The sequence below is a fragment of the Chinchilla lanigera genome, unplaced genomic scaffold, assembly GCF_000276665.1.
Source record: "Chinchilla lanigera isolate Chin_1 unplaced genomic scaffold, ChiLan1.0 scaffold00049, whole genome shotgun sequence".
Lineage (NCBI taxonomy): Eukaryota > Metazoa > Chordata > Mammalia > Rodentia > Chinchillidae > Chinchilla > Chinchilla lanigera.
Genome location: NW_004955450.1, coordinates 16,662,999 through 16,688,934, shown reverse-complemented (window position 1 = coordinate 16,688,934; position 25,936 = coordinate 16,662,999). Strand labels below are relative to the sequence as shown.

General features: G+C 46.0%; 1 protein-coding gene across 1 annotated transcript in view; it reads left to right on the top strand.

Annotated features, from left to right (window-relative positions):
- The window catches only part of Myzap (myocardial zonula adherens protein), a gene marked incomplete at its 5' end in the record, with an annotated part of 66,097 nt that extends 41,835 nt beyond the window's left edge, over positions 1-24,262 (top strand). Inside the window, 3 exon segments of the mRNA XM_013518876.1 lie at positions 7,193-7,276; positions 15,026-15,126; positions 23,322-24,262. Of these exon segments, the coding sequence (XP_013374330.1) occupies positions 7,193-7,276; positions 15,026-15,126; positions 23,322-23,418 (282 nt within the window).
- Positions 24,263-25,936: the final 1,674 nt, after the last annotated feature.

The following is a 25,936-nucleotide window of genomic DNA, read 5'->3' as shown; positions in this document are numbered from 1 at the left end:
GGTGCACATCTGTAATCCCAGCACTCTGGAAGTTTGAAGCGGGATGATGGCCAGTTTGGGCAACTTAGCAAGACCTTGTCAAAATAAAAAATAAAAAAATAGGGCTGTGGTTGTAATTCAGTGGTAAAGAGTCCCTGGGCTTGATCTGATACCAAATCTCACAAAGAAAACAAAAAAGAGACCCAAAGTGCAATTTCTTTTTTTTAAATGTGGAATGCTTCACAAATTTGTGTGTCGCCCTTGCACAGGGGCTGTGCTAATCTTCTCTGTATCACTCCAATTTTAGTATATGTGCTGCTGAAGCGAGCACCCAAAGTGCAATTTATTCACAAGCCATATCAGCTGCTAATATTTAATGCTTGCTCACTGCGGTATTCACTAAGTTTCTTTACAGTCCTGGTGTTCCATACTGAGTTAGTCTCCTGAGTCTTGTACGATGAGTACCCGTGACCTACCTCTAACTGTAGAGCCCTCTCGTTTCCTGACATCTAACGTGAAATGGCCCTGCCCTACATGTTTCTAGTATGTGTCTGTGGAGGGGAGCAGGGGATCCCGAGAGGCTGAAAAGTTTCACAACTTCCAGGGTTGTGCACAGTCAAAAACAGAACCTCACTAAGTTTTTGTACAGATTTGTTTTGCCTGGTTGACAGAGCTCTATGTGAGACAAGTTGGGAAGAATCCGATGAGTGTAGCAGTCTGAAACGCAGTCTGTAAAAGTGAGTTGTGCGCTGGGCTTTGTGTACTCCTCGGGGTGAATTCACCTCCCTGAAGAGGTGATGTTTCATTTAAGATAATTGATAGACATAGCATTGCCCTGGGGATTCTGAGTTCTGTGCAGGGAGGGGGCTCTTGTACACCAGTAGCAGCAGTGTGGGTTTGGAGACACAAAGCCGGCCGGGTATACTGGGCGGTGCCTGGGAGTTGGTCATGGGTGGAAGGCGCGAAGGTCCAGTCCTGGAGGAGGTCCAGGACTGGCGCATGCTCCGAGGGTGGTGTCACCTAAATGTAGGGCTCCTTAGGGGACAGAGCGAGCATAAAAGGAAAGTGGGATGACAACGGGGCCTGAGGAAAGGGATCTCTTGTCCCAGGGGTTGGGACACTGGAAGCTTGAGAGGGTTTTTGAGGAAAAGACTGTGCTTTCTCAGCATCTCTGGGGCCTGGCCCTGGATGACGGCGTTTGGTCAGTACCCAGGGGATTCCAGCACTGTGTGCTTATCTCAAGCCATCTGTGCAGGGAACTCAGTTGTGGCTAAAGAGAAGAAAGCCACCGTTGGTTTTAGGAAGCTGGAACTTTCACTGTCCTTTTTCTGCTTAAAAATCAAGCCAGCCTGAAGACCCAGAGACTCAGCATCCTGCATGATCTGTTATGCCCCAAGATATACATTCGATCTAAGTGACAAAGAAGCATGCTTATCAGAACAAAAGTTAGAGAAATTCTATTAGCAGTGGTTGACAGGATGCGCAGTCCATCAAGCTGTCCTCTCCCTCGTTCTGTGAAGGGGGCTGCTACGTAGCTGAGCAGCGTGTAAATTCAGCCATCTCAACAAGATCATGTTCACGTGCCTGAGCCCCGAAAGCGCACTTCCGCCTGCTCGGTCCTTAGCGGCCTGCACGGAGGCACGGAGGCCGGCGAGCAAGGTCATTTACCACCACCTGGTGACTGCCAGGCAAACTGCAGCTTCCCAAAGAGGCCACAACCTCCGGAGGGTCAGATTCACAAGCTGAAAACACGTCAAGAAGCGACAGCAAAGGTGCCTGATGCGTTTCACTTGCTCCCTACCTGGGCAAAACCCTGGCTTTGAAGTGGCCCCCAGTCTGGGAGTGTGTCGGGACACAAGGTCAGCAAGGCCGCCTTGGATCACCTGGGACTCCAAGAGCCTGTTCCATGCCACTTTGGCCCTGCTCTCTAAGGGATGGATTGTTTAAGGATGGACATTTGAACTCACTGATTCATTTATTGTCTCACAATACAAAGATGACCACTCAGGAGCTCACAGTTCAAGGAGGAGAAATGCCAATAGCATTCTTCTTTTAATGACAAGAGTTCAGTTCCAAATGAAATGGCTGCTAAGTGAGAACTTGTGTACAGTACACATATTACAATATTTAAAACAAAGACATGGTCAAAGGAAACTCCGACTTGATGACTTTGCTTCTGTTGCATAACTCTTCCATGCAGCACTGTAGTGTATAACAGGAAATAAAGCTGCAGTACTGAAGCACACAATCAGCAAAAACTATAGTACTGTACAAGAAGCCACCATGAGGTTGCACTGTCACTCGTGTTCCTGCACTGTGCGTATGAATGTGGGTCATAAATCCAAACACCACAGCTGAGTAGTAAGTCCGGGAGTCAAACTTGTCATCGTTATATATCCTCGTTATACGAGGAATATTTATAGTCATGTAACGGTAGCGAAGTTTTGCTTGATGCTACAAAAGACTATGTTTCAAGATTTTTTTAGAGTAGTCAAAAATAACACTGTTTTCCATACTGATGTGTAGTTTCGACACTGTAAAAGGAAGTGGAGTTTGGAGTCAGCTCTCACTGGCATGCTATCAAACCCAAAGTGTGCTATTTCAGAAATGGTGCATTACATGGGAGAAGGCGTGGGGTGTGCTCCGGGACACACCACTAGGAGTGGACGTTGAGGTTCAGACTCAGCCCCTTGGAGGGCACGTAGGGCTGGGCTCTGCTGAACGCACTTTCCCTCCAGTCTAAGCAAGGCCATCTTGGTGACGGAGTATGAGAGACGAGATGCCTTTGTAAGAAACACTCAAGGATGGGAACGACACTTATCCCAACAGCACAGGCGCCTTGGGAAGCATCATTTGTGGAAACCATAACATTACTGTCAGAGCATCTGCACCCCAAATCCTCCCCTTGGCCTCTTCTTCCCCCACAAAACCAGGGGCCTTACCAGTGTGACACAGTGCTCTGCTCTGTCAGAAGAGCTGCCCGCATCAGCAGCAGCTCTTTCTGGGGGTGTCTTTGTTTGTTTATTGATTTACAGCCCTCCTTTGTAAAGGGGGGCAAATCTGAGTCCCTTGTGTAAATCGGTGCCATGCTGGGGCGTATCCTATGTGTCTCCTCCCATGTATTTTAAGTCACCTGTAGGTCACTTACAGTACCTTGTGTCAATGCTGCATAAACACTTGTCACACTGTGTTTGGGGGAAATGACAGGAAAACAGTCTGTACATTTCAGCACAGACACAGATTTTTATCTGAATATTTCAGATGAGCTGTTCGAATCCAAGAATGCACGACCCACTGCATTTTAGGGTTGAATACTCTTAAGCTAAAATCTAGGGGCCGATGACGAGCAGCCTCGGGTGGGTGTCCTCCTATGGGTGGTTGGTGCCTGTGCTCTTAAGCCACTTTGCTTTCTCTGACTCGCAGATCACTGAGTCCTTCAGCGGTCGTGAAGCCCTGCGTTGGAATCACCTTTTCTGTTACTTGATTAAATATCGCCCCTCATTACCTTGGAGCCTTTTAATGAATTTCAGTGCCTACTGCGGCTGCCATTTAAAGATTTTAGAAGTCAGTTAAGAAAATCTTCATGCTGTAGATAGAAAAGGAAAAGGAGCATTTGAAAATTATTCCTAGAAAATTTACACAGATTCTTTTTTTCTCCTGTGATCCTGTTTCAACCCAGAACTACTTCATTCATCTAACTTCTCTTCCAGATTTTACTTCCACCATTGTAAACTTTCGTTTTTCTGTCCCTTGAGGCTTTTCGGTAAACACTTTTCCATTTTGCAATCTATTTTGTTTTTGGTGTTTATGTTCCATACTCCATCAGATTGATATTTCACAATTTATTGCTCATTCCTTTAGTGCTGGACATTAAGCTTATTTCCATTTTCTCTCGATTATAAATAATGGGAGCAAGAACATCTTTATATATACAGCTTTCTTCCTATGTTTGAATTATACTGTAGGATAAATTCCCAGGAGTGGGATTAGTGGGTCAGAGGGTCTGAGCAGCTTTATGGCTCTTAATATTTATTGCTAGATCGCCTTAAGGGTCATTCTAATTTACAGTACCACCTGCAACACTGAGGCATGTCTGTCCTGCCAGCCTTGCACTGGCCTCTCCTATTCTCTAGTTAGGGAAAAATTTAGTAGTATGAAAGGATAACTTGTTAATATGTTTATTGGTAATTTCTTTAATTATCATCAATACTGACCATTTTTTCAGCAGTGTGTTTCTTATATTCTATTTTGGTTTGATTTTTTTATCAGAGGATTATATTTTTTGATACCCCATAGAATTTGAAAATATTTTAGGATGAAGATGCCACACGCCCTCAGAACAGAGAGACTAATCAAAGGCCAATAGACTCTAGCCAGGTGCAACAAATAGCACGGCTGTGCCATATTAGCTTTACGTATTAATTTTATCCTCTTTTCTTTCTTCCATGTAGCATTTTAAGCAAAACACAGACATTCTGCCTGTGTTTCCTATATGTATCACTGTGTATCTCTAAAGCATAAACATTTATATAATTACATAGTACCATCATCACGCTTAACCAGACTAACGATGATTCTTTGGTATTGTGCAATGCCAGCCTGTGATAAAAGTTTCCAAAATGTCTTTTTTGATGCTCTGTTCTCATCAGCACACATTATGATTATGTTTGGTTGTTAAATTCTAACGTGTCTTAATCCAGGGATGCCACCCCATGCCCCGCCTCTGCTTTACCCCTATAGGGACACTGTAGGAATTGAAGACAGCATCGGGCATGCCCAGGTGGTATGGCTGTAGACAGTTCTCATGTTCTGGAGTTGATGTTTTGTTCCTGTGTTGGCTCTCGAAGCTTGAGTAGCTCAAGCTGTGTTTGGGGGAGGGCAAGAATACCTTATGGCTGTGCTTCAAGTTGAGTCACTTTGGAGCAGGCGCTGGCTGCTAGTTCCCCTTTGGGTGATGCCGGTGTACGTGGAGTGATGGTGATGGAGTACGTGGTGGAGTACGTGGTGATGACCCAGGGCAGAGCCGTGATGCCCCTCATCAGCGCCCACCCCACCATTTTATCTGTGAATGTTTGAATCAGTGTTCCACAGGGATTGCAAGATCACAGTTTTCTTACTCTGTCATTCTCTCCCATTGATTAACCAGAATTCTTCAGTAAAGTAAAAGCTTTCCCTCATAAACAAGATTGTATGTGTAAATGCAGAGATTGTATGGTCTCCAAGTGCAGTCTGCACAAGATGAATGCTTCACTTTTTTCTTCAAATTGCTGGTGCTCAGTCAATTCCAGTGGTATCCAATGAATTTTTGCTTGTTTTTTTCTTGTTTAAGAATTATGAAATATTCATGTTCTTCAATAGTTACATATTCCATGTGTTTTATCAGTTACAATTATTCTTTTTGGTGCTAAATTGTCCTACCTTTGGCCCAAGAAGAAGCCATGCCTGTCCTTGTTTTTAGATATTTCTAATTCATTTAGTTTATTTTTTGCCCCAGAATGGGCCAATCTTCAAAGATGTCCTCTGTTTTAAGTGAAAAGTGATAAACACCCACCATAATCTGGATATGTTATGTTATTATTCCTAGGTTCTTTCTCTCAGTGAGCTGAGTATGAACACATATTTCACAAACAAATAAAAAATTTCTAATTCATATTATTTCAAATTTAACATTTTTTTACTGCTTTGATTTTGTACTTGTATTTCTTTCTTACCTTAACAATTCTACTACAGTAGATATCAAATGGTTTCAAAATAACAGTGTCAGGACTCACAATTTTCCTGCTGAAGGAGAGATTTCTTTGCAGCTCTATTTATCCTTAGAGTATACTTTGCTAAGCATAGCAAATTACCTTGTGGTAACAAAGCTTGAATGCTTTTCACCAATTTGACATCACAGTTAAGCTGCCTTATTTTAGTTTGTCATCAACTTTTAGCATTTACAGTTTGCTTTTTGTTTAATTTTATCTTCTGGATCTGTAAAGTAGGCTTTCAAAGTTAAACCTACATAATGTTATCACTTAAGTCTTTCATCTAGTCTGTCTCTCCATTAAGTCTTTCCTCTCCCTGTTGATAAATATTACTAATTATGGTTTCATCTTTATAGTGTTTCCTATGCAAATATGCATGCATTTCTACATCCCTACCTGCTTTACACCAAAGCTAGAGTACTACACGTATGTCAGTATATGTATGTTACCTCAGTGTCTGAGTCACCTTACTCAGACCCCACTGTTAGGCTGTGCTCAGTTGAACCAGCCGCTTAACTCATAGAGTTTTGTACTGTTTTGTGTTTCCTGAAACACAAAAACTCTGTGTCCAAGTCGCTTTTTATTTTGGCCAGTGCGTCTTTGGAGTGTGTTCTAGAAATGGGATTGCTAAGTCAAAGAGTGAACGCGTATGTCCTTTGCTGGATATTGCCAGGTTCCCTTCCGTAGGAAACATGTCCTTCTGCGCTTCCACAGCGATTGTGCCTTTCTGCTACACAGGTGCTTAACGCCGGTGTTCAAGGTTGTTAGAAAGTCAGTGTGCTGTTCCTGAACCTACATACTGTTCTCACTGTTGTCTAAGACGTGGCCTGGTTCAGAGAACCTCCGGTCCATCTAGGAAAACATGGAGCACGAAGGGAAGGAAAGGCAAGAGGAGTCCAGGATGGAGCACAGTGTACAGTCAGAGGTGGCAGCCCAGGGCGGGTCTGTAGGCAGCCGTGCTCCTTACCTCAGGGCTCATGAGTCTGTGGCCCTCTGACTTTCATTAACACTTGCGGCGATCCTCTCCCCAATCCAAACCTTTTGATCCTGGTTGAACAGATATGAGTGCACCAACAATAGTAACAGAATGGATGTTTGAAATGCAGGCTGCCTGATAAATGCAAGCCAAAGAACGATTTTTTTGTGATTTGTAGCTGCATTTCTCAATGCAAGTCCCTGGGTTGCCTCTGGCCCGTCATTCAGGGTCACAAATTACCCTCAGTGTGGAGGTGCTGGGCTGAAGGGCCCTAGCAGGATGGACCCCGAAAGTGCCGCTGACCCTGTCTCCCTCAGTCGCAGCAGGCCTCTTCCCCAGAGCATCTCAGATCAGCGAGGTTCCAAGGGGCACGGAGAACCTGTGTGCAGGTTCTGTTCAAATGATGATCAGGGGGTCCTCTCCCCATAATTCACTTGTTCTTATACAAGTCTACATTTTTATTAATAATTTTTCATTTGTTTCTTTCTAGATTGAATCATTAAAGAAAAAGGTGCAACAGAAACAGCTCTTGATACTGCAGCTTTTAGAGAAGATATCTTTCCTAGAGGGAGAGGTAAGAATGGTGGCTGCAGTCGGTGTCTTCTCTGCCGGTACATTTATGTGGCAGAGCTGCCGCCTGACACTTAATTAAGAGTGTGACACTTTCCTGGCCTTGTAAAATTGACCGCAGGTTAACTGCCAGCTCTCCCTTTTGCTTTGCTGTCTCACTCTCCTCCCTCCAGCTTGCTGTTCCACTGTGCCTTTTGGCTCTACCTCGTCTTGGTGAAGAGTTTTCTCAGCAAATCCAAGAAGCACTGTTGACAATTGCCCACCTTTGTGTGGTGCTTTGCAATTTGTAAAGCCTTCTCATTCTTCATGCGATTTTCTCAGCGCCTTTAAGAGAGGCAAGACGGGTTATTATCTCTGGATGAGCAACCGAGATGGAGAAAAACTGGTCTTGCCCAGGGTCACCTGCTTAATAAATGCAGGAGCCCAGCGAAAAGTGGACTCTTAATACAGTGCTCTTCTGTATGTTTAATAAACACGTTTTAGAGCTGACTTAATTTCTCCTAAAACTTTAGGATGCTTAACGTTCTTGACTCTCTGGCTTTTTGGAAGTCATTTCGAGATTTTGCACAGGTTCCGGAGATGGAAATTATGGGCTTGGAAGAACCTTAGAAGGTGAGGGATTCATAGAAGGAGATGCCAAAAATCTACTTGCTCTAAAGGCTTTTTATTAAGAACTTGGCGTTGAGCCTCTTCCTTTCAGGATGACGTGGAAAGCTGGTCTGCCAAGTGCCTGTCCTTGTCGGTGTCCCTCATAGCGTCCTTCCCCAGCCGGGGGGCCAGAGGCAGCGGTGCAGCGGGGGGAAAGGAAGAAGCGACGTTTATGAAGTGCTGAGTGGGGGGCATTGCTAGTTACTCCCCATGTGTTCTGTGTAGCGCAGACGTTCAGGGTAGGAGCAGACTTACCCAAGCATGGATGCTGGGTCTGCTGCTCTTTAGCTAAGTGATGCTGCAGGAGGCTCCTTATGATCATAAGACGGGGACCCTCGCTGCACTGCTGTGAGTGAGACAATGACATGCAAATGTCTGGAAAGTGGTTGGCACATACTAAGTGCTCAATTTTAACTGATTGTTGTTGCTCTCTCTTTATGAAGAGGAACACCCTCCACATTTGATTATATCCCCATTTTATAAATGGGGAAACTGAGGTTCAGGGATGTTAGGATGTGCCCAAGGTGACGGCAGAGATGGGTACGCCTGCATCCTTGACACCCTGTTTGCTGGGTCTTCGTTCACTCTGCTCTTGGCAGCAGTCTAACCAGAAGCCCCTCCTGGCCCACAGGTATCAGGGTCAAGGCCCAAGAGTCTCCGTGTCTCGAACCTGAGCGTTTTCCAGTGCCCATTCCTCCCTCTCCTTTGTGTCCCCGAGCCCAGTCCTAGGGATGATTGGCAGGGGTCACGCTTGCTCCTCCAGAGTGCTGTCCTGGCCGGGACCCACGGGTCTGGGCCAGGAGCGGGGAGAGACGTCCACAGGCAGAGCCAGCATCAGGCTGGGACGCCCAGCTCTGGACTGCACACCTGCTTCTCACACGCAGGCCCCCGGCCCCCAGCAGTGCGGCTCTGCTCCTTCCAGAGCCGTGGATTCCAGGCTGCATGGAGGGTCCCTGAGCGGCTTCTGCCTGACCTGCAGGCTGACATTAACTGTGGAGCAGATCTGTGTACACTGGACTCGCACTTTCCCTTGGAGATCCTGTCGTTAAGATTGCACTGGTGTAGCCATTCTCTCAGTCCCATACTTTTATCCAAGGGTTCCGGGTTTGGAGCCTGACTCCTGCTTTTGTTGTAGGACTTTTACCTCTTTGTGCCTCAGTTTCAGCGTTTGTGAAATGGATATAATCACTTGGAAAGACTTTTACAAATAGCAAATGAAGCAGTGCACGCAGAACGCTTGGAGCAGTGCTTGATGCAGCGTGAGCAACTGATGAATGTTCCTTCTTTCTTGATTTCTTGGCGTTTTGGAGACTTAGATTCTTAGCTACCTTCTGTCATTTTCCATTTGGGACGCTGAGCATCTTGGTTACTTTTCTTGTTGCTGAGACAAAATACCTGATGCCCAAAATGAAGGAAGGAAAGGTTTATTTACTCACAGTTGTGGAGGGTTCAGTCCACAGTTGGCTGGCTCCAAGGCAGCATGGCATGGCAGAGGGGTATCGCAGAGGAGAACTAGTTTGTGGCAGGCAGAAGCAGTGACCCTCTTTCTGTCCTTATATCCTGTCCAGACTCACCCCACAATGGGGGAGCTTTAGTCCCAGCATCACATCCTTGATGCAGCATCACGCACCCTAGACCAGGCCACTGCCAAAAGCCCCACCTGTGGGCACACGAGGCTTTGGGGGACGTCCAGACGCAGCCACGACAGTGGGCAGACAGCACCACTAACAGCGAGGCTCAGTTGCTTCACCTTTAGAAGGGAGGAGAGCAGGGCAGCTCCAGGATCGTCTCTGCATTGCTGTTATTTTTAGGGTTTGAAAACTTGGTTGGATTTTTTTCCTCCAGATCATCTGAGGACATTCAGTCAACAGCCCAGGAGCAAACTCTGTACCTGGTCATGGACTTACCGAGAAGGCGTGGCTCTTCCGTAGGTCACGCCTGACAGTCAAAGACCCTTATTTTCTTTTGAAAGAGAATATGGATTAACATTCCTTGGGTTCATCATTGCTTCCTACCTATGGTTTTGTTGTGCTTTTTGTTTTGGGGGTTCTGGGGAGGGACTCCAGGGCCTTGTGCATGCTAGACAGTCATTCTCCCTCTGAGCTACATGTCCAGCCCCTTACTCTGTTTAAAGTCTTTAGAGTTGATACACGCGCACGCGCGCGCACGCACACACACACACACACACACACACACACGCACGCACAGCTCAAAAACACGCACTAGATTCCTAAACGCTTGCTCTTGCCTGGCCCTGTCAGATTCTGTTTTTACCAACTAATTTACAATCTTCCTGGTAACAAAAACACGCCTCTTCTTTTTTTAGCAATGTTTTTATTTACTCCCCTTCTAGAGAAGGAATTTCGCTATTTCTGATACTAAAAAATACTTCCAAAATAAAACAGGAAGCATATATATCTTCATGAGGTTGATCAGCTTTCTGATACGCATCCCGTTCCGTTTTTCTCTGCGGCAAATCCTCAACTCACAGCGAAGCCGGTGGCAGAGCAGAGGAGAGGAGAGGCGGGGAGGCGCGTCCTGGTTTCGTGCGTCCTGCGCGTAACGTGTGCTGCGCGGCGCGTAGACCCCTGGCGTGCCTGCCGTGCGCGGCTGGGGGCCGCTGACTTGCCCGTGCTGCGCTGGGGCTGCGGCACAGGCACCGCTGCTCCCATACACATTTTATTGCGCACCGTTTCTATTTAACGTGCGCTGCGGCTCCTGGCCACGGACTCCCCTGCGCCGAAGGCGGAGGTGACTGCCGTACATTTGTGACGTTATTTCCCCAACGTGCCCGAAGCAGCGCACCAGGGTCTGCCTCCCTCGGAGGCGCACAAGCCTCCCGGCCGCGGGCGGGGTCCGTTATCCGTGCGGACGCAGGGTGGTGGTGTTTGAAAGCCGGAGCGGCGACGGCTTGGTGCTCAGTCCCGGGGAATCCTCTGTGTGGTCTGCACCTCTCCACGCTGGTCGGCGGGGCTGGGAAGCAGGTGGTCTTTGTTTTCCTGCGTCGGGTCCCGTGGACTTGATTTTTAAGGTATTCCCTCTCTCTGTCCCTCCCTCTTTCGATCCTCAGCTACCACAGTTTGGTCCCATCATCTGCTAGTTTTTCCCTTAGCAACTTTGTTGTGCAAAGTTTACACAAATAAACTGCCGCTGTTCAAAGTGGTACAGGGTGAGTATCCTGTATTTTAAAAGATGAGATCGGAGGTATTTAGGTCCTAGGGCTTTTTGTTTTTGTTTTTGTAATATCTGCAGAGACTTTATTGGTTGAGTATACCTATTCAAAAAATCCAAAATTGGAAATACTCCAGAATCTGAAACTTTTTAAGCATCAAGACAGTCCTGAAAAGTTTCAGACTTTTAAGCATTCTGGATCTAGAATTTTTTGTTGTTGTTTTGTTTTTGTCTTTTTTTTTTTTTTTTTTGAGAGAGAGTTTCAGAGTTCAGACTGGCTTTGAACTCACTTTGTAGCCCAGGCTGGCCCCGAACTCACAGCCATCCTCCTGCCTCAGCCCCCTGCGCGTGCTGAGCCACCACACCCGGCCCAGGATTTTTGGATTAGAGATGCCTAGTAGCACCTGTGAACAGCCACCACCTTACAGATACAGAGCATGTCTATCACCAGCAAAGCTTCTATACCTACCAGGCATGCCTGTGGGATCCCTCTTTGTCACTGCAGAGCTGTCGGCATTTTATGTAGATGGGATCGCCGTTAACACTGCTTTGTGTGTAGCTCCTTTTATTCGGCATAACGGTTTGGCGCGTCTAAGTCGTGTGCAGTCCTTCTCCTTACAGCGTAGTGATCGTCCCCTGGGTATGTCAGCGTATCCATCCACTCGCTGATACACATTGGAGTCATCTCCAGTTCAGGATTGTGGTGAATAGCTGCTATGAGCGTTTTTGTACAGGTCACCGTGTATATCTACGTTTTTATTCCTCATGGATAAAATCCTAGTAGTAATGCAATAGCTGTGAGGGAGGTGTAGGTTTTCTTTTCTTTCTTTCTTTTTTGGCTTTTTGAGACAGGGTCTTGCTCTGCAGTTCAGGCTGGTCTTGAGCTCACTTTGTAGCCCAGGCTGGCCTCGAACTCGCAATGATCCTTCTGCCTCAGCCTCCTGAGTGCTGGGATTACAGGCGTGCGCCACCATGCCCAGCCAAGTTTTTCTTTTAAGAGACCTGTCAAACAGTTTTTCAGAGTGGGTGTAGCATTTTATCCCCCAGCAGTTCCTGGTACCAGTTTCTCTACATCCTCATCTACTTTTGGAAAATGTAGCCTTTTCCAGGTGTGTGTAGTGGTATCTCATTATGGTTTTAATTGGCATTTCTTTGGTGACTAGTGATAATTCAGCATCTCACTGAGCATCTTTTGATATGTTTATTGACCATTTACAGCTCTTATTTTTGAAGTATCTGTGCAAATCTTTTGCCCTTTATTATACTAACTATTCTATTTAACTTTTACTGATTGTAAAAATTCTCTTCCCCGCAGGGGGTCTCGCTAAGTAGTTCAGCCTGGCCTTGAACTTGTTACGAATGTAGTCCAGGCTGGCCTCACATTCATGTTGATCCTCCTGCCTCAGCCTCCCAAGTGCTGGGATTACAGGCCTGTGTCACCACACCAGGCTTGGGTTTTATTTTTGAGAAAGTTCAACTAATCATTTTTTCTTTTATGATTTATGTTTTTTGTGTTCTGAGAGCTCTTTGCCGACTGCAGGTCTGCAGAGATCTGCTCCTGTTATTTCCTCTAGGAATCCGAGATGCGCCACTTCCTTTTCCCTTTTCTTCCTTGCTCCTCTCTCCCTTCCTCTTCTCTCTCCGTTTTCCTCTCCGCTTCCCTCTTTTCGGAGCAGCCTAATGAGGGGGTTATCGAGTTCACTGATTTTCTTTAAGAATTACAGTAGCTTGTGGCTTTGTTGATTTTTTTTCTATTGTTCCTGTCTGGTTTTTGTTTTATTGGGTTTTGCTAAGGTATTCCTTCTAATTATTTTGCGATTACTTTGCTCTTTTTCTTTTCTAGCTTGTTGGGATAGAACCTTGGGTAATTGACGTTAGATGTTTCGTCTCTGTTAGAGCCATAAATGTCTTTGCTAGAGCCTAAATTCTCCTTCAGCTGCACTGCTGCATTGTATTTTCATGAACATCCAGTTCAAAGTATTTTCTAATTCCTGTGAGATTTTTCTTTGATTTTTGGGTTGTTTAGGAGCATTCTCTTCAACTTATCTCTTCTCACCTAATTTCACATGCTGCCTGATATGCACTAGTTTTTTGCTGATTGCATTAAATTGCAAGGATATACCTTTTTAAAAAATTGCTGTGCTGCTGTGGGTGACTGATGTGCACACAGCATTCCCATGAAAAAAAGAGGATTTGGGGTCAGGTATCCACTATTCACTGTGTCCCAATTGGGGTGTGTTTGCTAACTGTATCTCTCATGCCCCTCACAGTAGGTCCTAGACCCGGTGTTCTGTGAAGTCCTCATGATTGCAGTCCTTACTTCATGGCTGAGAAGCGATATGGCCATGGGGTTGCTAGAGCTCCCAGCAAGGGCAGACTTCCTTCGCTTTCTCTCTCCTTGTGAGTGGGAGAGCACAAGTATTTCCAGGGAAGCTGTGTGTGCCGTGAAGGATGAAGTTTCCTAGCAGGAAACCAACACTATACCACCATCTATCCTGAGAATAGGGGAGTTGATACAGAGCCCAAAGATCTAAGCTTGTTAGCAGCTAGGGAGTTTGGAATGTATTCTCTTACACCACTTCCTGTCTATCAGCAGGGATCCATAGTTTTTATGCTACTTCCTGTTTATCCAAAGAGATCCACAGACTAATCCCACAGAACACAGGTTTGTTGGAGAGTATGGCTTTACTTCTTGGCATCACTTACTCAGAGGGGAGCCACTGAGCTGTAAGCCACGTTCTCTCTTTCAAGGCCTTAGCTACTGTTTCCATAGAACTTCTACTTTTCCACGTGCTACCTAGTGTCCTGCACCAGTGCCTCAGCTTTGACTCCATGTAAAGAGAAGAGAAAGCAAATGCTTCATATTTCCTAGTTACACAAATGACACACTCATTGTAAAATTATTTAAGTGTTTATTTATTTGATAAATTTTACCTTATGTCTCCTGCGTGTCAGGCTTCATGAATTCAGCCAGGAAGATAGATATGGTCATTACCTATGAAAAATTAATATACATGTGTTATTCATAGATATAATTATATATATGTGTTTAAAGGCATCTAAAAACCTTAATACAGAAAGATAACCATAGTTGGTGTCTTCCTGAAAGTTTTCTTGCCCTAAAAGTTTAAGATACCATCACTTCATCCATGTTCATTTCAGTACCTTAGCTTTCTTGCTCTTTTGTTGTTCATTTTCCCCACAGGGCAAATTTCCAATTCCTGAGCATCTAATCATTCACCTCTGTAATGTTTGGCTCTGGCCTGAAAAAAAAGAAAACTATTCAAAATGCTAATTTTAGTCCCAAGGAGCCTATTCTATTTTATATGTTTGAGATTCTGAATTTTCCACACCTATGAAATACTAATTATTAAGTTATAGAGGTATTTCCCACTAAATTAAATTAATAGAGTCACTCATTTTATAGTTTTAATGAGAGAATGTTAAATGTTGAGCTGTGCTTTGTTTATAAAGGCAAAAAGCGATAAATATCTAAATTCCCATCAATAAGATTCATGCAATGGAATGCTATGAACCAATTAAAATAGTTTGTTGATATAAAAAGAAAACTAATGAACTGGAAAGATATCTACAATAAATTGTTGACCAAAGAAAAAGCACATTATACTATGTGCAGTAGGATATGTATGTATAGTGTATGTACTAGGATATGTTGTTTTCATTTATATAAAATTTCACTTATGTAAAATTGAATATACATGATGTGCACATACAGGAAACTGTAAGGATTTGGTTGCTGTGTTTCTTCAACTTCTGCGTATGAGATGCTCAATACGTACATTATTTTGTTTGAGTAAGGAGCTACATGTCATGGAATCATGGGAGAAATCAGGTGACACGTGTAGACCGTATCATGCATATTTGTGGGGGAACATGTTTGGTTTTCTAACAGTACTTTTTCCCTCCTTTCCAGAATAATGAACTTCAAAGCAGATTGGACTATTTAACAGAAAGCCAGCCAAAGACTGAAGTAGAAACCAGAGAGATTGGAGTGGGCTGTGATCTTCTACCCAGGTATTTAGGAATTTCCTGTTTTTCTCACTCAAATTCTTCTCTGATTTAAGAAAATACTTTACTGGAGTGTTACTAACAGAATTGCATTCTTTCTACCAAGAATGTTTCTGCAGATCTAAGGGTGGCTGTGAGGGCTTGAGCAGGTTTTTGTGGGAACAGGTACATTGAGCAAGGGACCATGGGTAGGGAAGGCGGGACCAGGCAAGGCCACTGCAGAGGGGCACTGGCCTCCTCAGTGAGTGTGTGCGTTTGTTCATTCATTCATGTCTGCAGCAAATGTCCACAACTACCTTCCTGTCCCCAACAGTTATGCTGCCGAGATGCGTGGGTCCTGCCCACGGCAGAGCCTGGAGGGACAGACAGACAAGCGAGAACTGTGTGAGAGGGCATGCGAGGCACCTTCATGGTACAGCAGAGGCAGGGTCTGAATCTGGGGCAAAATTCACCTGTCCCCAGAACTGCGGCGGGTCCTGGGAAGCAGTGGGTCCGGCTCGTATGTAAACGATGTGCTTCTGTTACCCACACACACGTGACAGCAACAGCCCGGCTCACGCAGTTGTCCCCGGGCGAGGCTTGGGTGCCCCCGAGACGTGAGTTGGGGCCCGGGAACCTGCCCTCCGAGACTCACTCTGTGTTTCTAGGTGCATTCAGTGTGCGTGGCCTAGGGGTCATAAAACAAGCTTACCTCAAGGGTGCTCACACATGACTTACAGTTTAGGTGATTGGGGTCACAAAATTCCTGTATGTCTTGTGAGCAGGAGGGGACTTCGGTAGGTAAGGGTATTCGTGGGTGCTGTGCTAGGCATGAGTGGTCTAGAAAAACGAATCCTGGATCCTTGAGTGGTTCCATCTGGAGGAGAGTGATGAGCCCGTCGCCGTGCTGAGGTGTGGAATGTTTGGCTCTGGTGTGCCCCACCAGGAGGTCATTCTTAACAAGCCTCAGCTTCCTGATCTGTAAAGTCAGTGATGCAACCAAGTGACTTCTGAGGTCCCCACCGTTTCTAACGCTAAGACCTCATTTTTTAACTACACTTTAATTCATTACTGATATATATATATTTTTTGCTGCTGTTCAATACTTGATGTTCTCAAAAAACTTACCGAAAGCGAACTAAGCTCTTTCTTTGACAATATTCTCATTTATGTTACTTATTTTCTAGTAAAAAAAAAGGCAATTTTATCATTCTGATACAATTAACTGAAAAATATTTTTAAAAAGAAAGAAATGTGTAAACTCTGGTTCTCCTCAATATGTGGTACAATATACATGATACAAACATAACCAAAAAGAATAGTCGTGTTCAGTGATGCCTTTTAAAATATAAATATTTTAGCCACTTCTCCTTTTTATTTTTCAAGAACCAAGTGGCTTAGTCCACTCTTAATTGCCCACATAATAAATTTTGCTTGGCTAAGACAAGTACAAAACTATGTCTGAAACCAATAAATTGTTTGTTTTCTAATTCCCGAATTTTGGCTTAAAACTAGCTTTTCAATTTGTATGCCCAAGTACAGCCCGAGGCAAACTTTTATGGTGAAGTTATGGAACCACAAAGCGGTTTTCATAATGGAAGTGCTGACAGACCCTTAACTTATGGCCACAGTGAACTTGGAAGCCACTCCAGTGTCTAAAAGCAGCTTTTCCATAAATGTAACCTTTGGTTTCCCCCAGGAGCCCTCTTAGCACTTTAACTGCCTGGGTCAGTCAGCAGAGGAAATGAGGCCTACACTTCCGCACTTCCACCAGGGCAGGGGGACCTTCCCTTCCCTTCCTTACAGTTATTCATGAAGTATCCACTAGGTGAAGAGCACCGGGAGGACCCATGGTGAGGAGACAGGAGCTTTGGAGATACCTGGGCAGGAGTCAGTGGTCCCCCAGCCCCCTGGGCCTCGTGGAACTGCCTGGTGCTGAGCTGGGCTCCAGGAAAGGGCTTGTGCCTGTGGCTGAGGAGGGGGGCCTAGGGACCTCCTCCCTCTCCACAATAGCCCCAGAGTCTGCTTTACATCTTGCTGATCACAAACAAATCAGAACTCCCTGGTGTAGTTGAATCCCCACACCCTCACATATAAATATTGAAGCCCAGAGAGAGAAAGTGCCTCCCCAGCGTAGGGACCAGGCCTCTGCCTCTTGGTGGAGTACATCTGAACTGGAAAACTCAATAAAGAGCGTTACGAAAGGCCCGGCTCTTACCTGGATTTTATACTTGCATTGGAGTAATAAAAGATTAAAAAGTGCTTTCTACAATATTTTTTAAATAGCCTCCTACAGGATATTTTTGATCAATAAAAGTACTGATTGAGCCTCAATTATACAAAGTACCTAGTTCTTACTCCTAGTTCTCCACACAGAGCTCAGCAGGGGCTCCCTACCAAGCAGCTGCCTCCTGACCCAGCCTCGGGCACGTAACTTCCCTGAAGCCTTGGTTCTTTCACACTTAAAATGGGAGTGAAGAGGCTTGTTCAGGTCTCACTGGGCTGCTAATAGGACTGAACGAAAACATTTCATTGTGGTCAGGGTTTGCAAGAGGAACAATTTAATGCAAGACGCAGAATTTATAGGATTGTTGTGTAATAGTCACCCAAAGAGTCAAGTTCAAAAGACTGCAGGAGATCTGTCCACACACTAAAGACCAGAGAATCCAGCTGAGGGCCTGGACCCCATGGCAATGTCCTGCATGAGTCCAGCTGCAGACCCAGAGCCCATGACAGTGCCCCTCACGAAACCAACTGGAGGCCTAGAGCCCACGACCATGTCTCATGCAAGCCTGTCTCAAGGATCTACGCTAAGAAGGCCCCAAGATCAGTGGGGGAAGCTAGAAAGTCTGTGCCAGCATGATGAAGGATCTGTGCCAGCATGCTGAGAGATCATCACTGGAGCCAGGAGGTGATGCTCAAGGTAGCTTCCCCCCAAAGTACCACAGCCATCCTCAGCAACAAAGAGGTCCCGAGCACCTCTGACGATGAGAACAGCCAAGTTGCCATCAGAAAAGCAAGCACAATAAGGAGTCTGAGCAGTGCAACATCCTTCCCTCCAGAGACAGAAAGCAATGCTCAAAGTAAGGACCAGCGCTCCTCCAAAGTGAATCATAGCCGTTCTTAGCGACAACAAGGTTCCGAACTCCTTCGACCATGAAAACAGCCACATTCATATCAGAAAAGCCGGCATGACAAGCTCCTCCAGGAGAACCAACAGCCCCAGGAGCACTAACAGCTCCCAGCGGCACATCTTCTTCACCAGTTCTCCTTTCTATTTTGTTGGCAACAATCCTCAGCTGGGCCTCCCACACCCAGCACCACGCCAGTTCAGTTCAGCTGGGTATTGTTACAAGTTGACCACCGGTTGTCAATCCACCACAGATGTATAAAGCAATTAGCATGAAAACTAGACCAAAGTGAGCACTTGATAGAAATCAACTCTGATGGCCATTAACTAAAACAAAACTCTGGTTTGACATCCAAAATACTGTATCAAATATAAATGAATGTGAGCCTGTTCCGATGATGTTATTAGCTTAACTTTTCCGGTGGTAACTGGTGAATGTAGGACAGGAGCTGATAGTCTAATTGAGCGCATAATCTTTCTGTAGGCACTGGGCTGTTCACTGAACGCCCAGTGGTTTAAAACCTTAGGATGCTGTATGTGCCATCCCACAGACCACGCCTTTCACACACTCCTCCAAGCCACCGCATCCGGCTGCAGCTCAGGCCCGTACACACGTACAGGATAAAGGTGTGCCTCTCAGCTGGGCCGTAGGCAGCAGATCTGCATTATATTATTGAGTCAGTGAAGGTCGCAGAAGAAATGGTTCTTGCTTATGTTTGCCTCTGTTTATTATCACTGCTCACTAGAATGCAAGCTCTGTGTAGGCCGGGGTTTCTGTCCACGTCACCAGCTGCCCTCAGCCTGGGACACCTAGAACAGTTCCTGCAGAGGGTCAGCTTTTGGTCAGTATTTGTCATCTGGAGCCGTCTCCTGGTAACACCCAGTAGCTCTTCCTAAGCAGAACACACTCCCTGCCTCTGGCGCGTGTGGGACTTCTGTCTCCTGGTGCGTTCCTGCCTCCCTGGCCTGTCCTCCTCCATTTTCTCTGATGGCCCCTCTTCCTCCTCCAGGGTCCCCACCACAGGATCTCCTCGTGGTTTTTGTCTTGGTCACAGATGTTTGCGCCTGCTTTTGTAGCTTTTGTAGCCAGCTGCGTTCTCCCAGCCAGTGTCGCTTGATCCTCCTGCTCACCATTTCCGTGGAGTGGTTATGAACCCTGGCTTAGGAGTTAGAGGTGGGGCTGAGTCCTAGAGCTGCCTCCTGCTCCCTTCCCAGCCTCTCGGAGGTTCAGCTTCCGCCCCGTGGAAGGAAGTTGTGGCGGGAATCCTCTCAGAAGCCGGCTGGGAGGGCCCCGGGGAGTGACAAGGGTGGAGAGTCCGGTGCCATGCAGTGTTCCTGCTTCTGTGGGTGCTGCTGCTGCGTCTTAGTTACCTCAGCTCCGCGTCCTGAGGTCACGTCTGAGACAGAGGATTGTTCTGCTCTGAGACGTGTTGCTCTTTCTGTGCTGTCCTTTTCCTTCATGACTTGCCTTAAACCCTTCTCCCTTTCTACTGCTGCCAGCCTTTCCAAGGCCAGTCTTTCCCTGTCAGCCTCTTCAGGACCATCTCCTCCCCCTCTCCCCCCTCCTTGACCTCTGCGCCCCTAGCATCCAAGCTTAGGGTTCCACACCTTTCCAGTAGGTAAGGCCCTCAGAGTGTGGAGAGAGGGCAGCCGCTCGCTGTGAGGTGGGGGCTTTGAAACATCAATCTTATTTTTAAAGACTGAAGAGTTTGGTTTGAAAAGCGTGGTACATGTTGATTAGAGCCACTGAGAACAATTTCAGGTCGTGTGGACTTCATTTACAGAGAAAAGTGAAAGTGCGAAAGAAAAGAGACTTTCTCTTCTTCTGCCCCTTAGTGAACTGAAATGTGGCTCCCAGCGAGTTCATCAATCATGTCCCAACATGCACTTTGGTGAAAAATATTCCTAAGAGTCCTAAGTGCCCGGCACATAGTGCCTTGAAATGCTTGTGTTTTCGTATCTTTGTTGTAGAAATCAGAACACAAAGCAGCATTTTATCAAGCTTTCTTTTCTGATTCTGCTATTGCCTCCCCCAGGGGTTCCTGCCCCTTTGTGGATTAATAAAATGTTAAAAGTAACATGAATTGTCAAAGAAAATGAGTGAATTTCAGTTCCGTGGTCGGAATTATTTGTGCGCTTGAAGCCTGTTATTTCCTAGTGATCAGCTTCATAAAATATCCCCCTTCTTTTCTGAAAGGGTTGGGATATGAGTGCCTGTTTTTGAAACCCAGAAGTTCACCTTTATAAATATTTCTGCATTTTATGGGCTTTTAGGATGTCGTCACCAGAGACCATTTCTGCCATGTGGAATTTTCACAGGAGTTGGCACAAACTGCCATCTGGCTTCTGCCTCTCTCGTTCCCCTAAAATGCCTGGTCAGGTCACCAGGGACTCCTGAGGTGCCAGGTCCCATGGGTTCATTAATCTCCATGGCGACTAGCTCGTCTGCTAGCTCGTCACAACTCCCCTGACCTCTGGTTTTCATTGTCATCTGAGTGATAGTTCTGTGCCCCGCCTGTGTGAGCTGCTGGGGTCATGAGATGACCGAGGTGTGATTTTTCACCCTCATGGAAATTATCCCCAGCAGTGGAAATGAGTGCACAGAGCAACAGGCACAGTAAGAGGTGCTTCGCATTGACCACTGAATGCCATATAGTGGTCATCTGCAAGGGTCTGTGGGGGTGGGAAGCACAGAGGACACACACCGGCTCTCCTTGGGTGCACATCATGTGGAACATCTGCCACCCCCTTCCAGTGCACACTATCACTTTGTCAACGACGGGACGTGAGAAGGTAGGAGCAAGGGAGCTGACTCTCGTACTTCACATGCTTTCTGTTATTGCGTTAGTTGGATCAGGAATAGCTGTGGTATGGAACAACCTACACACCCTATTGACTTAGCACCATGAGGCCTCACCTCTCATGTATTACAGTTCAGGGCAGCTTGGCATGGACCTTACACAACACCATCACTCAGGACCCAAGAGTCTGCATCTAGTGACTCCCTGGGCTTTAGAAACTTCCCGAATCCTTTGCTTTACCCTCTGCCTGAAAGAGGAGAGAGCAAACAAGCAGGTTTAGGTAGAAGACCTGTACAGGCTAAAGCAGAAGTAATATGGGTCATTTCTGCCGCTTGGTCATATGGCCCACCTAACTGCAAGGGAGGTTGGGAGATGTAGCTGTGTATCCAGGAGAAAAAAACCCTGAGGGATAAGTCTCCATCTTAGCCATGAAATCCTAGAAGTCCTACCTCCCAAATATCTTCCTGCTACTTCACCTCCAGTGTTACTGTGAGAATTCTTACGAGCTCTCTTTCACCTTCTAACTAGCAAGGATTTTCTAACCTCCTACCTTCAGACCAGCCTTTCATAGACAACCCTCAGTGGTAGCAGAAGAATCTTGCTACAATAAAAGTATGAGCCTATCACTCCTCCTTGAAGACCTGTAATGGTTCCCCACCCCCATCCTCAGCCACTTCAGTTACAAGCCCCGTGTTTGTTCCACATCTGCACACACCATCCTTCTTCCCGGGAACCCCCGTCTCCCCTGATGAGTTCCTGGCACCCCGACCCTGTATGAGGTCCCACATGTGAACTTCTTGGTGATGCTGAATTGCTCTTCCTCCATCCACCCACCGCGTGTCTGTTCCTGGGTTGCTCGTAGTCCCGGCAGGAAGGACATAATGAAGGGGCTGTTGGCAACTGTAAGGGAAATACCTGAGGGCCAGGGGTGCACGTGGAGCTAGCAGCTGCGGAAGGTGGTGCACATCGTCTTAGAGCCTCTGACGGTGTCGCGGTGCTGGACAGGTGTGTGGAGCAGGAGCAGAGGTCACTGTTGAGGTCGGAAGCGAGAGGCTGAGATGGACAAGACCCACTCTCTCTATGTCATCTTCCTCTCAGGATGACTCTGCCTGTGAGACCTGACCACCCCGCCAGGAGCACTAACCCCTAATCACCCCCCCCACTGGGCCCCACTCCTTAAGGGCCCCACCACCTCAACACCGCTGTGCAAGTAGCCAACCTTCCAGCTTTGGGGGCCACATTCAACAGCTGGGGGAGAAGGCTAGCAAAGGGGAGCCCGGGCAGAGCCGTCCTGCAGCTTTGGAAGAGAAATGTAGGCTTGGCTCCTACCCGCAGCAGCCTGGCTGGGAGGGGGCCGATGTCCTGACTGCTCTGCCACCTGCTCTGGCTCCCTGCTTCCGTCTCCTAGTTGGTCAGAGTGAGATGGGTGTAAAGGGCCAGGTGTGACCCGTGGGTCGGCTTCCCCGAGCATGAGCCAGGTGGGAAGGAGGGGCAGCAGGGTGAGTGGAGGATGTGTGGCACAGCTCTTCCTGTCCATGTTGTGGGGCCTAACACATAATACTAAAATTATCACAAACTATGAGCCTTTTTTTTGGTTTTTCTCTGGTACCGGGAACCGAACTCACGACCTTGCGCTTGCCAGGCAGGCGCTTTGCCGCTGAGCTAAATCCCCAGGCCCACTATGAGCCTTTTGAGCGCATGTCTTGACCATTTTTCTGAACCGTTGATGCCTAGTACAACCTTTAAAAGTTGTTAAAAATGATAGTCTTATCTTGGTCTGTTGCGGCTGCTATAACAAAAACGCCATAAACTAGCAAACTTGTAACAGCAGAAGTTTATTTCTCACTACTTTGAAGGTCAGAAAATCCAGGGCCAGAACACAGCACCAGCAGATTCGCATCTGGTGAGGCTCTGTTCTGTGGTCCCTAAACGCACTTTCTTGTGTCCACGTGTGACAGATGGGATGGTGCATTTCTCTGGGGTCCCTTTTATAAGGACACTAGTCCACTCGTAAGGGTCGTAGACTCATGTCCTCATCACCGTGAGGTTACTGTGACCTCACTCCTAACGCCATGATCCTTGGGGTTAGAATTTGAGCATACGATTTTGGTGTGGCAGCGGGGGGACTAAAACATTTAGTCCATTGGCGGTCCCATTTTAAATGTTTAAATTAAATCTTACAGTACATTATTACCTTTCTTTAAGGGCTGAAAGGTCATTTCTTAGAGTTGTTTTAGAAAAATAGAAGGGTTTTGTTTCGTCTTCCTGATCTGCCTCTTGTGCTCTTCCAGCCAGCCAGGCAGGACCCGTGAAATCTCCATGCCTTCCCGGAGCTACACCCCATACACCAGAGTCCTGGAGTTGACCACGAAGAAGACACTGACCTAAGCATGTGGTCACGTGGGGCACCAGCACTTTTTGATAAATAGACCAGTAACCCTGCTTCTTGAAGTCGGGAAGGGTTGACTGTCGTTTCCTCGCGTACACAGCGTAAGCAGTGTGGACATCGTGGCGGCTGTGATCTACTTCTAAGACAGGAAGAACTGCAAAGGTGGAGGGGGTCAGGCCGGGGAGAGGCCTACAAGTCGCATTTCAGGCACCCAGCCAATCCATCCCACTGTCAACATCATTATTGTTTGCTTGTAGACATTGAAGTCCGAAGAGGATTTCACAGTATTTTCTGTTTTGCTAGACTTTGGTTGGGAAGGAAATTAATTTGAAATTTCACATTATTCATGCCAGGATAGTTTGTTACAGTGTTTTGGTTTTGTTTACCCATAAAAGTATTACAGGCAGTGTTTCTCTGGCACAGAGAGGCCTATCCCTGAGAAGCAGGGGTATCTGGGGACCCCTGCACCCGGAAGGAAGGACTGCAGCGTGCAGTGTGCTCTCTTGGTCCTCGGGGTCTGTGCAGGACTGGGGGAGCCCTGGTTAAAGATATATGTGGGCCAGGCAAGCTTCCTTCCAGTGTGCTGCTCCTTTGTTTTAATTTGTGCCTTATGCCTTTATTGGGCCAGCTGAAATCACTGTATTTACTCAACCTGTGACTTTTTCTTCTCTCTCACTAACTTAAAGACAATTTTGTGTGTTGTGGAAATTAATCATGTAATGTTTTCAGTGTCAATTAGTATTCTGGTTAAATGAATGACTAAGCTGTCCATCCACGCTGTACTTTGATATCATAACCGATGTCACATATGTTTAATAAATGCCATATATTTTATTCTTCAAATGTTGTCTGTCTGTATCTTATCCATGACCATGTAGAAGACAGCAGATCAGGCCCAGGAATGACAGTGATCATCAGTCAGGATGATCCATAGAAGTACGTGTAAACCATAGGGTTGTGTGTGAAACATTCCTGAAATGTGTTAACATACCTTCTGAAAAGGATATACATTCGTGATCAAAATGCAAAAGGGGTTTTTCCTTTTAAGAACTCCTTTCCATTGTATATTACAAACTGAACTAATAAAAGTAAATATTTGAGAAGGAAATGAAGAGTTACATTTAAAAATAAACAAACAAGTAAATAAAAATCCCCTTCCCTTTTCCCAGCCTCCCTTTATTTCCCCCATTTTGAAAAAAATAAAACAACTGGGTTGACTAAATCATTGTGAGAGGGGATAGTAGAAAAGGAAAATATGCATTTTGGAAACAAATTTTCCCTTAAACTCCAGCTTGAGACCTTGGGCAAGTCATCAAAGCTCTTGGAATACAGTTTCATCCCCTAAAACTGGGCCATCACGCCTGCCTGGCAGCTGACATGTGGAGCCTGTCACACGGGGCCTGGCACTGCACTGGCGCTGAGGGGCGGCCACGACCACTTGAAGGTTTATGTGCTGCACTTCTAGCTCCTGGGTACCCCTTGCTAGTAGAGGTGTTGAGATCGCCAAGGAGCAAGGGAGAGATGCTGGACTCAGAGAACAGTTTCTAAATGAAATATGCTGATTTAAAGAATGGTTTTCATGAGCCCAAAACTGAGATGTGAAAACACTTACACATGCCTCCTTTCTTTCTTAAAACATGCAAGAGGAAAAAAGTAAATAAAAAAGGAAACAAATAGAGGTTTTAACTTTAAAGAATGCCAGAGATCATTCTAAATCAGGCTCATTGTATTTTTAAGTGTCCAAACACTCCTGGTTTAACAACCAAGTTCTGTTCGTGCAACTAGGTCATTAAATGAATCGGTCACTAAAGGAGGACTTGTATAGAGTACGCACATTACAATATTTCGAGCAAAGAAATGCTCAGAGGAAACTCCAACTTGATGACTTTGCTCTTTATCTACATAACTCTTCCATGCAGTGCTGTAATGTACAACGGAACATAAAGTTACAGTACTGTACTGCACAGCACAATCAGCAAAAATGACAGTGCTGTAGAAGCCACTGCATGGCTGCCCTGCACCATAAGTCGCAGTGCAGGTCATAAATCCAAACAGTGCGCCTCGGTTGTAAGTCCAAAAAGTTGTTGAACAAATAAGTCATTAAATGAGGAATATTGGTATCTTCAGCATGTGGAGGCTTTTAAACATTATTTGAACTATTCCAGAAGACTTTTAAAGAGCGTTCCCACACTGTGTCCCACAGACAGACGCTGAGAATTCTTATAGATCCTTTGTCCAAATTACCTCTCACAACCCTGATTCTCAGTCTGAAAGAGTATCACTTCCCAACCCCCTCATGAGCACAGGCGTAGAGGCAGCTTCTTGTCACTGTGACAAAATACCTGAGAAAAAGAGTTTAAAGGAGGCAAGATTCATTTTGGCTTACGGTTTCAGAGACTTCAGTCCATGGTTGACAGGCCCCATTAGGGTGGACCTGTGCTGTGGACCTGTGCTGACGCAGGACATCATGACAGAAGAGTGTCATGCAGCAAAGCTGCTCATGGTAGTGAGGAAGCA